General features: G+C 64.9%; 5 protein-coding genes across 5 annotated transcripts; all 5 read right to left on the bottom strand.

The window, feature by feature from the left end:
• Nucleotides 1-300: 300 nt before the first annotated feature.
• MNEG_8630 (50S ribosomal protein L1) lies at nt 301-1260 on the bottom strand (the record flags this gene model as incomplete). Its single annotated transcript, XM_014042901.1, has 2 exons — nt 301-399; nt 628-1260. 2 exons carry the CDS (start codon nt 1258-1260, stop codon nt 301-303), a joined length of 732 nt encoding a protein of 243 aa, XP_013898355.1.
• A 481-nt stretch (nt 1261-1741) lies between these two features.
• Nucleotides 1742-4931, bottom strand: MNEG_8629 (GPI transamidase component PIG-T; the record flags this gene model as incomplete). The annotated part of the gene is made up of 7 exons (XM_014042900.1): nt 1742-2806; nt 3008-3462; nt 3608-4007; nt 4226-4276; nt 4432-4560; nt 4765-4824; nt 4902-4931. 7 exons carry the CDS (start codon nt 4929-4931, stop codon nt 1742-1744), a joined length of 2190 nt encoding a protein of 729 aa, XP_013898354.1.
• Nucleotides 4932-5640: 709 nt separating this feature from the next.
• Nucleotides 5641-7539, bottom strand: MNEG_8628 (hypothetical protein; the record flags this gene model as incomplete). The annotated part of the gene is made up of 6 exons (XM_014042899.1): nt 5641-5680; nt 5873-6005; nt 6303-6518; nt 6733-6795; nt 7069-7152; nt 7359-7539. The coding sequence occupies 6 exons, from the start codon at nt 7537-7539 to the stop codon at nt 5641-5643; spliced, it is 717 nt and encodes a 238-aa protein (XP_013898353.1).
• A 1520-nt stretch (nt 7540-9059) lies between these two features.
• On the bottom strand, nt 9060-9954 carry MNEG_8627 (hypothetical protein; the record flags this gene model as incomplete). The annotated part of the gene is made up of 3 exons (XM_014042898.1): nt 9060-9128; nt 9336-9518; nt 9934-9954. 3 exons carry the CDS (start codon nt 9952-9954, stop codon nt 9060-9062), a joined length of 273 nt encoding a protein of 90 aa, XP_013898352.1.
• Nucleotides 9955-10570: 616 nt separating this feature from the next.
• Nucleotides 10571-11919, bottom strand: MNEG_8626 (lipoic acid synthetase; the record flags this gene model as incomplete). The annotated part of the gene is made up of 4 exons (XM_014042897.1): nt 10571-10814; nt 11031-11167; nt 11657-11809; nt 11884-11919. 4 exons carry the CDS (start codon nt 11917-11919, stop codon nt 10571-10573), a joined length of 570 nt encoding a protein of 189 aa, XP_013898351.1.
• Nucleotides 11920-12558: the final 639 nt, after the last annotated feature.

Raw genomic sequence — 12558 nt, 5'->3', positions numbered from 1 at the left:
GGGTTGGAGCCAAGGGTGGTGGCCTCAGGCAGGCATGTGTGTGGGGTGCAGATTGGTCGAGTTCGAATGGGTCGAGCCGGCAGCGCTGCATCGCACAGCTGCCGATGTGCAGATGCGCAACACAGATACAGAGGCTGCCAGCCATGTGGCAGCGCGCCTCCCAGACGTGTCCGCCCATCCACTTGCAGGCAATGGCAGCAGCCCGTGCTGCCCGGCCGCTGCCGCTGGTGCTGCTGCTGCCGCCGCTGTCCCCGCTCCCGCTCCTCCAGCTACAATCGCCTGCTGCTCAACCCCTGACTGCTACTCGCTCCAAGCCAATGATGCTGCCGGGCACGATACAAGGTATGCTTTGTGAAATGAGCCACCCACCGTGGTGATGTCGGTGGTCACGGTGCCCGCCTGGTGAAGGTGGAATGTGAGTGCACACCAGGCGCGCAGCAGGTGAGCATGGCTGCAGGCCCAATCACGCTCTGGGCGCTTGCATATGAACCTCAGCCCAGAGGCACTGCTAGAAAGGACGGCGTCCCACGTGCGCCCCACATCCCGCGTGAATTTGACATTATCAAGCAGCGCCTGCAGCCGCGGCGCCCCGCACTGCTGCGCTGCGCCGCACACGCGCGCGCGCACCTTGGGGTTGGGCATGAGGCCGCGGGGGCCCAGCACGCGACCCAGCTTGGCGACCTTGGGCATCATGTCGGGCGTGGCGATGAGCTTGTCAAAGTCGAGGAAGCCGCCGCTGATCTTGTCCACCAGATCGTCCGACCCGTACACGTCCGCGCCGGCGGCCTTGGCGGCGTCCAGGTTGGCGCCCTGCGTCAGCACGGCCACGCGCAGCTCCTTCCCGGTGCCGTGGGGCAGCGACACGGTCGCGCGCAGCTGCTGGTCGGAGTACTTGGGGTCCAGGCCCATGCGGGCGTGCATCTCAACAGACTCGGTGAACTTGGTGGACGCCGACTGCTTCAGCAGCTTGACGGCCTCCTGCGGCTCGAGCTCCTGGACGCGCGCCGGCAGCTTCGACTTGACCGTCTTGTAGCGGCGAGAGCGCTGCCTCTCCTTGCGCAGGTTCTGGCCGGGCCTGATGATTACCTCGTCCACGTCCTCCTCAACGGCGGCGGCGGCGGCGCGCACGACCACAGCGTGGCGCAGCGGCGCCGCGCGGCCGAGCTGCGGCTGGCAGGCTGCAAATGGCCGCACGCTAATGCTGCTGCGAGCTGCCTGCCCGGCCGCCGAGGAGGCGGGCAGCGAGCGGAGAAAAGCCATGATGGCTGCGGGCCTCGACCTGTGACCTGCGGGCGTTCGGGCAATAGTCGCGGTTCAGACGCAATGTATACATATCGCACGATGCGAATGCCGCGGCAATTTGTGCGAGCGGGGCCGCTGCACCACAGCCATCGACCTTGCGCCCACCTGTGGCTCCCGGAGCCCCTGTCGCAGCACTGGTTGTGTTCTTGAAGGTCCCCCAACACCTATTGAATAGTGCGCACTTGACCCATTGGCCTCCTTTTTGGGGTGTGGCAGTGTGTGTGCCTGCAGAGTTCGTGGCTGGTTCTTTCAAAAAGCATCGCAGTCTGGGTCCAGAGCATTCATAAAGTCTGACACGATTTACATATTAACGAGTGCCTCGCCAGTGCGGTCCACGGTGGCCCTGCACACATGCTCCCGCCCATGCTGTGTCCAACCCTGCCACGACAGCACTGGAGCGCACAAAGCGCACAGCCGCGGCCCAGCGCACGCACGCCCGTCAGTGCTGCGGCGCCGGCGGCGCCTCCACCAGCCCCGCCGCTGCGAGCGCCTGCATCACCTGCGCCTGCAGCTCCTCGTCCACATACAGCGCCAGCCCCCCAAACACCACCACAACCACGACCACCTTGGCGGCCTTTAGCCGCGCCGCGCGCCGCCCCGCGCCGCCCTTTGCCGCCTCCCTGAGCTCCGCCCCCGGCCGCTTGAGCAGCGCGTTGAGCACCGCGCCCACGTACACGGCGAGGACCGTCGACGTGAGGCACACCACGTTGTACGGCATCGAGAAATCGGGCGGCGCCAGCGGCACGAGCAGGCCCTCGCTGTACAGCGCCTCGGGCCGCGCCGCCGACAGCGCGCGCAGCAGCGGGCTCGGCGCGCCGCGCGCCCCCCCGACGTCACCGCCGCGCCGCCACCCCCACTCGAGCGCTGCCGCGGCGCCGTCGGCGCCGAGCGGCGCGTATGTCACGAGCGCCGCGGGCACGTCGAACCCTCGGTGGGCGTCTGGCGGCCACTCAAATACGTGCAGGAACGCCTTGCTGAACTGCACGGCCAGCACCGCCTCGCGCGCCCCTGCCGGCAGCTCTATGCACAGGTCGAGCACGAGCGGCCGCGCGCGGTCCGCGGCGGGCGACACGTGGCGCAGCCGCAGCGCCGCGTCCAAGTCAGCGGGCGCGCCGTCGACCGTCAGCGTCAGCGTGTGCAGCCAGACGCGCACGTACCAAGGCACGATCTGGAACACGCAGACCGTCCGGTTGCCCGCCGCCGCTGCTGCCGCCGTGCTCAGGTCTGCGGCGCCGCCACCGCCTGCCTGACTGCTGCCGGTGCCTGCGCCGCTTGGGGCGGCGGCGGGGCCGGCACCTGCCGCTGTAGCGAGGCGCAGCACCATGCCCCCGTGCATGAAGCCGGCCCCAGTGGTGTACCGCGAAACGGCGAGCTCCGGCCGGGCTGCCACGACCGCACCCTTTGCGCCAAACCGCCGCCATGCCTGCCCCACGTCGAGCGCCGCGGGCCCGTCGCCCTGCCCCTCGGGTCGGGGCTGCTGACGGCGCGCCTCCTCCACCAGCGCCTGTAGATGATACGCATATAACACGGGGGAACCCACCCTATTGCTGCCGCTGCTGCTGCTGCTGCTGCCGCTGCCGATGGACCCGCCCTCATGGTTGCCTTGACCCAAGCGCCCAAACACAACCGCGTCTGGCGCGGGTGACAGAGAGAAGGCCTCTGTCGTCCACTCTGCCGGCCGCCGCGGTGGATCTGCAGGTCGCACCTCTGCGCCCGCTATCGCCTGCTGTTGCTGCTGAATGTTATCCTCAGCCTGCTCGCCACTGCTGCTGCTGTCGCTGCTTTTGTCGCTGCTGCTGCCGCTGCCGGTGCGGTGCACCTCTGCACCGCCTGCCTGCCAAGCTGGCGGGTGCAGCAGCTGCCCCGCACCATCCTCACCCACCGCCGCCTGCGCCGCCAGCTGCGGCGGCAGCTGCACAAATAGCCAGCTTTGGGTCGCGATGGGGCAGGCGCCGCGCAGCTTGGACCCCAGGAGATGACCCAGCCGCCAGCTGCTGTAGCTGCACGGCCGCGGCGCGGCCCGCCGCGCAGGAGGGGCGCCTGGGGTTTGCACCTGGGGCGGGCGCAGCACGAGCGTGATGCCCAGGGACAGCCGCGTCGACAGCAGGGCGCCATCGGCGTCCCGCGCCGCCAGTATGCCGACCCGCATGGAATGGTAGTCTGCGGGGGAGGGGGGAATATTGGCAAAGGTTGAGGCATCCACGGGTCCTGCGTGTTGCCCAGGGGTCGAAAGGTGTGCATTCGGGACTTTGGAGGCAGCCATGCCCGCAGCAAGCAGACAAGCCGCCGCTAGGGGGCGCCCCACCTGCGCCATACACCGAGGGGCGGTGCAGCAGCAGCGACGCCACGCCCGCCTGGTCGCGGCAGGGCAGCAGCTTCAGCGCGGGTGTGAGATTCTCGGTGCACACGACCTCCTTTGGCAGCGCCGCGTACAGCCGCCGCAGCCGCGCTGGCCGGGGCCCCATCGCCCCCGCCGCGGGCCCAGCGGCGCACGCGCGCGCGTCGGCGCCGACCTCGCTGTTGCTGGCGCGCCCGCCTGTTTCGCTGGGCTTCCCGAATTCGATGGCCTGTTGGGCTGTCGTCTCAGGGCGAGCCAGGAAGTTGAGGGAGGCGCAGAACATGCCGCTGAGGGAGTGGCTGAGGTTGCCCCACAGCAGCGGCAGCTGGCCTTCTGGGATGGAGGGGCTGAAGGCAGCGCGCAGCTCCTTTTGGGGGCGGAGGGACGAGAGGGGCGCCGGTTGGATGCAGGCAGGTGGTTGGTTGGACCCAGGTCGGCTGGGCAACAGCACTGGGCAACAGCATAGGGCCGCACGCGGCAGCACAGGCAGCGGCGGTGCTGCGTTTGCGCCAGGGGCCGCCAGGGCCTGGTGCCTGCGACGTGAGATGCGGGTTCCGTCGCGCGTCGGCTGCGGGCGACGCTCACCGCGCCGCTGGGCTTGGAGGGCAGCAGCGGCGATCCCCACGCGTGGTGGTGCTGCGGGTGAGGGGGAGGAGCGGGCGACGAATCGGCGGTGCTGCTGGTTTGGGCGCGGTAGACGCGGCTGGGTCGAAACGGCAACCCACAGCTCAGAGTGCAACAAGCGACAGCCTCGAAGTAGCGAGCAGGCGAGCGGGCCGCATGCCACCTACCCATCTGCCCTGTGTGAGGGACAGCTCCACCTCCTCAAAGGGCACGCCTGCCGCCAGCTGGGCGATCGCCTTTGGCAGCACCGAGTAGTGGCGCCGGCTGGGCGAGCTCAGCGTGAACTGGAGCTGCACCTGCGGGGCGCGCGCGGCAGCGGCGCGCGCAGGCCGGCTACTTGGTGCCTGCTGCCCCTTGCAGAGATTCGCTTCGGCCGGGCCAGCAGCTGCAGCGGGCACATGCGGCCGGGCCTGCAGCAGCGGAAGGCATGGGGGCCTGGCCAACCCGTCGGCCTGTGCAAGCCCTGGCCATTGCCATGATTGGGGAGGAACCCAGCGCACCTGGATGTGGCCGCTTGGCAGAGGGCTGATAACCACCTCCTCGGCAAACTCCTCTTGCGCCTACATGGTAGGTCGGGGCTGCAATCAGGCATGCGCACGGCCAGTGCGACGGCGGGGGTCGTGGTGTGTCGCCGCACCTGAACGCCACCACTGGCTGCAAGCGCCATGGCGAGCGCCAATAACATGAAGACTACAGATGTATTTTCTCCCATTTTGTCGAGAACAGTGCTTAGTCCACGGGGAGCTTGCGAGATCGCGCCATCGCGATCTGGATCCGCTTGCAAAGGCAAACCTATATCATTTTGGGAATGAAATTATGCGGGAACACACAGCTGCACCGCTCATTGTGCTGTGCAGCTACGTGCGCTGTTGTAGCAACAGGCTGTGCAAACCCCCGGCCAGCCCACATGCGTCAAACGCTGTGTAGAAGTGATTCCGCACCCAACCCCTTTCTGATACTCAGCAACCAGTCGGTTTTTGGTCTGGCTTCAAGTCCCTGACATCTAATGCGACTCTATCCAGGGTCAGGACCGCCCACGCCCAGTCCCTCATCTTGCCCACAGATTAAAAGCCCAACGAAACCACTGCGCATCCCTAGGGGCTTACATCGTTGATACCGTGTGAGTGGGTCTGCCTTGTTCCAGGCAGACAGCCCCGCACGCAGTCCAATACCCTACCCAGGCCTAAAGTAAATGGTGATGAGCACACAAAACCTTCAAAACTTTGAGTCTCGCTCGCTCGATGCAGTTCCTAAAGTTTTGGCGCCAGCCTGCCAAATCAGCATCAAGTAGCAGTGCGTGGCCGGTCAGCCTGCGCCACAACCCGCACGTCGCCACGCTACACGTCGCGGCGCTGGCCAGCCAGAGCCCTGCTGCCCTAGACCTTGCGCTTCTTCGCCGCAGCCTTGCTGTCCTCCCTGCGGACCACATTGGTGCAGGTGCCACACATGGTCGGTCAGAGAATATGCTCACGGTGTTGATTGACAAGGTGACACACTTCGGCGCATGCAAATGCTGCGGCCAGCAGCGGGCGGCCCTCAAAAGCAGCGGGGCACCACGCCCGCCAGTCGGACTGATTTGAACAAGAGACAATGCGCTCGGCCGCGCACCCTGCGACGGCGGCGTTGATGCGGTTGGCGGCCCAGACGATGCAGGCGAAGGGGATGACGATCCAGATGCCGTTGATGATGACGAAGTAGAACCAGAAATATATGAATTCGGGTCGCGTGTGGCGGTCAACACCTGGTCAGCAGGGGGTGCAAAGGGCGAGGAGGCGACGTGGGCGGGATTCTCAGGGGCATGAGGAGGGCAGCAGTAGCAGAGTCATGCCGCTGTCGTGCAGAGCATTCACTGCGCGGCGAGGGCTGATGCAGGGAGCGCGCGCTGGGGGTGGCTACCTTTCCCCGCGTCCACCCCTGCAACAGGATTAGAAAGCCAGCAGCCCCGGCATCCACCCCCGCTCTCTCGTGTGCGGCCGCGCTGTCACACCAAGACCCCCCTCTCGCCGCTCGCAAGCCGGCGTGGCGCCTTGGCCCTCACCGCCGTGGATGCATGTCCCGAAGTACAGCACATCGCCGTACAGCTGCCCCAGTGACACCAGCACGACCGCGACGTACCGCCACGCCTTGCGCGCGCAGAGCGCCCACACGATCAGGAAGCAGCCGGGGCCCTCGATGAATGCGGTGACGGCTTCCATGCTGATGACAAAGTCGTCGCGGGTGGCATAGCGCGAGTCGGCCTTGGCATACTCCTTCCCTGGGGGGGTGGAAGGGGTGCAGGTGTGGCAGGGTGGTGTGTGGTGGGTTTTGAGGGGGCAACGTTGGTGATGAGTTCCCTGCCGGGCGCTTGAAAAGCCCTTATGTAAAAATCAGAGCTGCTGCATCACCAGGCGCAGCGGCGTGTTGAGGGAGGGACCAAGGTCCCCGCCGTGCGCGCGGGCGGCAGGGGCACTTGGGTTGCGCGTGCTCACAGATCTCTGAGAGGATGTTGCGGGTCGTGTCCTTGTAGAAGTTGGCGTTGAGGACGACAGCGCCTGCGTCGTTACGGGGGATGCGAAGCGGCAGGGTGGTCTCACGGCTTGCGGGGGCGGCAGGCAGCGCCGCGGCGCGGCTGCCGAGGCACTTCCTGTGCCATGATGCTGCACTGCTGGAGGCTGCTGGTGCAGCGCGGCAGGGGCTCGCGCTGCGGCCGCCGCCGTGTGCACGCGCGAACGGCGCCGCCTGCAGGCCGCTGTCAGGTGTGCAGCCGTCACGTGCAGCCCGGTCATCAGTGCAGCCGCATCGTATACTCGTTGCGGCAGCCTCACCCTCGACGATCAAGTGGATGAGGCCGGTGCACAGGAACCAGCAGACCAGCAGCCGCTCCTTGGTCGCCAGGTGCTTATAATTGCCTAGCAATGGTGGGTCCCGCGCAGCGAGGCCGGACGTGGGGGCGGCAACCGGGTCGCCGCCTCGCCGCGTTGCAGCCCTGGCGGATGCCAGGGCGAGAACCTGAGCCAGGGACAGCAGGGCCCGCAGGCCGCAGGGGGTGACGAGCCGTGCGTTCCCTGTAGATCTTGCGCAGACAACCTGTGACCGAGTCTTGCTTAGCTCTCACCTGACAGCTTCCAGCCAAAGGCCAGCACTAGGAACGTGGCCGTGAAGAAGACGGCCAGCGTCTGCTCAAACGGCAGCTGCTGCGGGACGAAGCCCGCCAGTACAGTATCCGGCGGGAAGTAGGGGTGCGCATGGTGCACCTCGTTGATGTGCACCCCGCCTGTGCTGCTGTGCGCCGCCATGCTTGCAAATGAGCGCCCTGTTGAGGGCGGTTCGGTAGCGCTGTTGGGGTGGGCGACCACAAGCCACCGTTACACTTCGCTTGGCTGGAACGGCGTTGCCGGCGTAAGATTATGGTGTCCTGTGGCTATTTGACGCCAGGGACTACGCGCAGCAGGGGAAAGCGAGCGCGGGGCGGCAAAGCATGGACCGATCTGAGCTGCGTGATCCCAATTGCCTTGCGATCATTCTATAAGGAGACGTCGGCAGACGCAAATGCACCGTGTCCGACAAACGCCGCTCGCTCGTCAGCACCAGGTAACCCGTACAGTAAGTGTGGTCAGCCAGCTGGCCTCCGGATCCCCTGTTGATTTTTTCAATAGTGTTGCCGGTATAAGAGATCGCACGATCGAATCCTCAGCCTCATGCCACGCTGACAACGTAACAAGCTGAGCAGATGATCATTGACCAATGCCGCCAGGGGCCGGGCGGGCAGCTGGGGTCTGCAAGTCCGGTAATGCATTCACATGGAGTCCAGGCTCTGAGGACTTTTAAGCAACCTGGATATCAATGCAGTGCATTGCAACTCCATGATCCAGGTTGCTGTGCCGCAGCACCCTGATGGATGGTGGAGCAAAGCAGATCAGCGAAATTGCCGGAAGGGGAATGCGGCCACACCCCAACCGTCGCTCTGAACCCTCCCGGCTGCTCTGCCCTGAAATCTGTGTTTGCTGGAGGGCTGCATTTGTATTGAAAACCCATTTCATACAGTCATTAAGTGCACAGCTGGTGGCGGTTGTGGGGCGCAAAATGTATCAATGCCTGCGGCGGCCACCCAGACCAAGACTGCAGACGATGCAAGCGGCAGCAACAACCTGGAGTCCACACGGCATGAGTGCACGGTTCGTGCCGTCAGGCGACTGCCAGCGTGTGACCAGCGCCACCGCCAGGCCCCCGCCAGCCTTGCACCCGCCCCCCTTGCCTTCCCTATTTCGCCGGCTCAAGGAAAGTCTGGAGCATGCAACGCCAACGATGTAACATGCTTCGTGCAATGTGTTTGCGCATTGGGGTCCACACCGCCACAAATTGGATGGGACAGGAAAGTGGGGTGGGTGAGTAAGAAAAGGACGTTGTAGCATAGGAAGAGGGATCCCATAACATGCACACAGATATACCAGCAGGAGACTTTTCGAGGACAGATACACACAACCAAGCGCATAGAATGCACAAAAAGGCCATGGGGCATGCGGTGCGGTCGCGTGTTCATGTTGCCGCCCGGCGCATGGGTGAGGAATGGCGGCAGCGCCCGCTCGCGCGCCCTTTGCTCGGAAACATCAGAGGAGCAGGAGTGCCTGGGATGCCGCCAACAGCCGCCTGCACAGACACACCACCCTGCAAAATGCAGCTTCAGCGCACGCACAAGCCGCGGTTGGAAGGATAAGCGTACACGATGCTGCGCAACAGAAGCAGAACACCGACACGCATGGTGGGGTGTCTGAGGGCGACATCCCACCCGCGGAGGTCGCAATCCTCCACCCGTTAGTCAGCCATACACCGTGGTGCACGTGACGCAGCCCAACAGGTCTGCCCACCACTTCTTCTGGCCGCTGCCCTGCGGGGTCCAGCATGCGGTGATGCAAGCATTGAGTCACGCGGTACAAGCTGGGGTGCGATGCTTGGGGAGTTAGTGCGTGGCTCGGCGGATGCGCGACAAGCGCGCGCATGCAAGGCTCTGTGCCTTGATCTTTGCAAGCCCTTGCTTCTCGTAATGTGGTGGCCGGCGCCACTCATGCCCTGCATCAGGGGTGCCGCAACGCACCTTGTATCCTTTGCGCCGCAGCTCGCACACGCTGCGGACATAAATGTCCTCATATTCGCGGGCGTAGTCATCATACGCCTTGATCATGTACTGCCGCTGGCCACGCCAGTTGTAAGCAGGCAGCCACTCCGGCTGCCACTCGCCTGACCTCTCCCTGCTGCTGGGGCGCTCCTCGAAGCGATACTGTGTGCGGTGTGAGGGCAGGGTTTGATAGGTGATGGGGTCGTCAATGGGTTGTCTCTACAGAGGGGGAGGCGCTTGAGGGGACAGATCAGCAAACCTGTGTGAGCATCTCTGTTCACTGAAGGTCCGGCGGCGGGAGTTGCCCTACTGGGTTCCCTGGAGGGTTCCCAGTAACCCCTGTGTCTAGGCCCATGGTGGGGCTTGCACGAGGCCAGATTGCCCCAACACCCGGCGCAGGGCAGCGTGGAATATTCAATGCTTGCTGCTATTTTTCAGGTCTCTTTTACTGGACTCATTGAGCGGGCGCGAGCCGGCAGGCCTTGCAACAGTGAGGTGACAGCAGCTGCTCTTGGGGGGGGTGGATCTGTGCTGCGTGGGCGAACGGCAGCCAGATGCCCGAGTTGTAGGCGCCCACCTTGTCGTGATAGTAGGCCATTCTCTAGCACACGAAGGCTCTTCTGGAGCAGAGCGTCACGAGGGTGAGCGTGCGTGGAGGGTCACGGAGATAGAATTCGAAGCTTCAGGCGGTGTACCCAGCACTTGCTATGTGTATCTGTGATGCGAACTTTGATTTCTGAACGTCGTGATCAGCGGTACGATGCCTAAAAAGGGAAATGCAGTCCAGTGGCAGCTGTGTGGGCGGGCAAGTGCTGGGTGGACGGGCAAGTGCCGGGCGGATAGGACAGCAGCTGCCACAGCTGGCTCCTCCCCAGCATCCCGATCTCCGTCACCTGCGTGTGCTTGCAAATGGATTTTGAACTGGTATATTATTGGACACAGCATGCGGGTTGTGCAGTTGCACGCGTGAGAGTGACACACACCCAAAACCTCCCGAGAAGCCCGCCTGGCAAACCGTGGGATCCGCCGCCAACACATAGTGCTGTCGGTGCTCTGCATGATCATGAGTGTCCCTTCGCCAGCCGTTTCATGCATCTGATGTATGACTGGCGCTGCTCGAGGCTGGAGCTGCGTACCACCTGCGCGCTCAAGCCTGCGCACCACCGGGACCCCTGACAACCCCAGCACACACATTGGATTTACACGGGCAGGGCTCAGGCTGTCGCTGCCTGCTGTGCCTCACTGCTGCTGGTGCTGGTGCTGGTGCTGGTGCTGCTGCTACTGCTGGTGCTGCTACTGCTGCCGCCGCCTAGCATGTTTTTCAGGTAGAGCTCCCCCGCGCGGTAGCTGCTGCGCACCATGGCGCCGCTGGCCACGTACAAGAACCCCATCTCCTTCGCAGCCTGCTCGTAGGACTCAAAGGCGGCCGGCGTGACGAACTCGGACACCGCCATGTGCCTGCGGCGCGCGGGCGACGTGGCAGGCCGTGAGCGGACAATAGCCTATTAAGACCAGACATCCATGCCCAATGACACGGGCAGCGCTGCGCACACAGCCTTGAAGCCCACACACCAACGCTGCAGCCCGCCACAAGCGTCCAGGCCCACAAAGCTTCGCGCGCCCCCCTCAAAGCCTCAAACAGCGTCCCTTTCCGCGTCGCAGCTGCGCCCTCACTTCTTTGTCGGCCGCATATACTGGCCCAGCGTGACCACGTCCACCCCCGCCTCGCGCAGCAGCGCCAGCGCCTCCAGCACCTCCTCCCTGGCCTCGCCGCAGCCCAGCATGATGGAGGTCTTGGTCACACGCACACCCTGGTGTGGTGGGTGGGGGAAGAAGTGTGTGTGTGTATGTGTGCGCGCGTGCGTGTGTGTGTGAGTGTGTGTATGTGACTGCGTATGTATGTGCGTGTGTGTTGGTGTATGTGGGTAGATGTAGGTGTGTGTGTGTGTGTGTGTGTGTGTTTGTGTGCGCGCACGCGTCCTATGCCCGTGGGTTTGGGCGTGCGTGAGCGCGTGCGTGCAAATGCTCTTACTCGGGTGGCGATGCCTGAACATGCAGGCAGGCGCGTGTGCGTGCACGAGTGTGGGCACAGATGCGGGGAGGACGTGCGGCGCACTGCGGGATCTGATGGGTCAAAACGTCGAACGGAGATGTGCTGCAGCAACTCAAAGCAACAATCGAAGTCTTTGCCTGTGCGTTGCTTTATCCCAGCATTGCTCTCCGCTGACGAAATGAAATTTGTTAACATCGGCGGCGCACGCCGCCCGGCCATGTGGGGGCTCTCTCTCGTGCGTGCCCACCTGCTCCTTCGCCGCGCGCAGGACAGCTATGCTCTGCTGCCAGTTGGCGCGGCGGTCACGCACGACCGACTGCAGCCGCGGCACCGTCTCCACGTTGTGCGCAAACACGTCCAGGCCGGAGCCGGCAACGAGGTCCACCGCCGCACGGTTGCCCTGGGGCGACGCGGGGAAGGACCGGGGCGTGCGCGGCGCGCATTTCAGGCGACGATCCGGAGCTCGGCAAAGACGCGGCCCAGCCAACAAACGCACCACCTCCGCCTCATGCGCCACGCTCCTGTGCTATTGTCCTTTGCTTGCGCGATGCTCTTGAAGCAGGCAGCTGCACCAGCCGGCTCGCGGCCCCCCCATTGACCAGTGTCGCGACGATGATACCTGGAAGTCTGGCACCAGCGCCTCCACCAGCAGCCGCCCCTCTGTTTTCTCCTTGAGAAGCCGCACCGTCTGGGCTATGTGCGCCGCGCCGCCGTCCTAGGGGTTCGAGAAGGCGAATGGCAGGCCCCCGATGAGAGCCAAATGTGTTTGTGGGGGGTGGGGGGGGGGGGGCAACAACGCCCCGGTGTGATGCAAGTCAGGCCCCGAGGCCGCGGGGCAGTCTCGACGGCCCGTGCAAAGCTCAAGGTTCCATACATCTGGTGACAGCGCCGCCCGCCGGCCGCTCGACAGCCACCTGCCTGCTGCTGCCCCACAAAGCAGCCGGCCGCCGCCAACTGCCCGCCAGCCACCCCTCAACCGCTCGAACCGCCAGCCGCCAGCCGCCAAGTGGCGGCCAGGGGGCCACCCACCGGCAGGTCGTCCCTGTCAACGCTGGTGAGCACCACGTAGTCCAGCCCCCAGGCCGCGATGGCCTTTGACACGTTCTCAGGCTCTGACGCGTCGAGGGGGGGCGGCGCCCTGCCGGGGAG

The sequence above is a fragment of the Monoraphidium neglectum genome (assembly GCF_000611645.1).
Source record: "Monoraphidium neglectum strain SAG 48.87 unplaced genomic scaffold scaffold01659, whole genome shotgun sequence".
NCBI classification, from domain to species: domain Eukaryota; kingdom Viridiplantae; phylum Chlorophyta; class Chlorophyceae; order Sphaeropleales; family Selenastraceae; genus Monoraphidium; species Monoraphidium neglectum.
The sequence above is the reverse complement of the archived record's forward strand: the minus strand, read 5'-3'. Positions and strand labels throughout refer to the sequence as shown.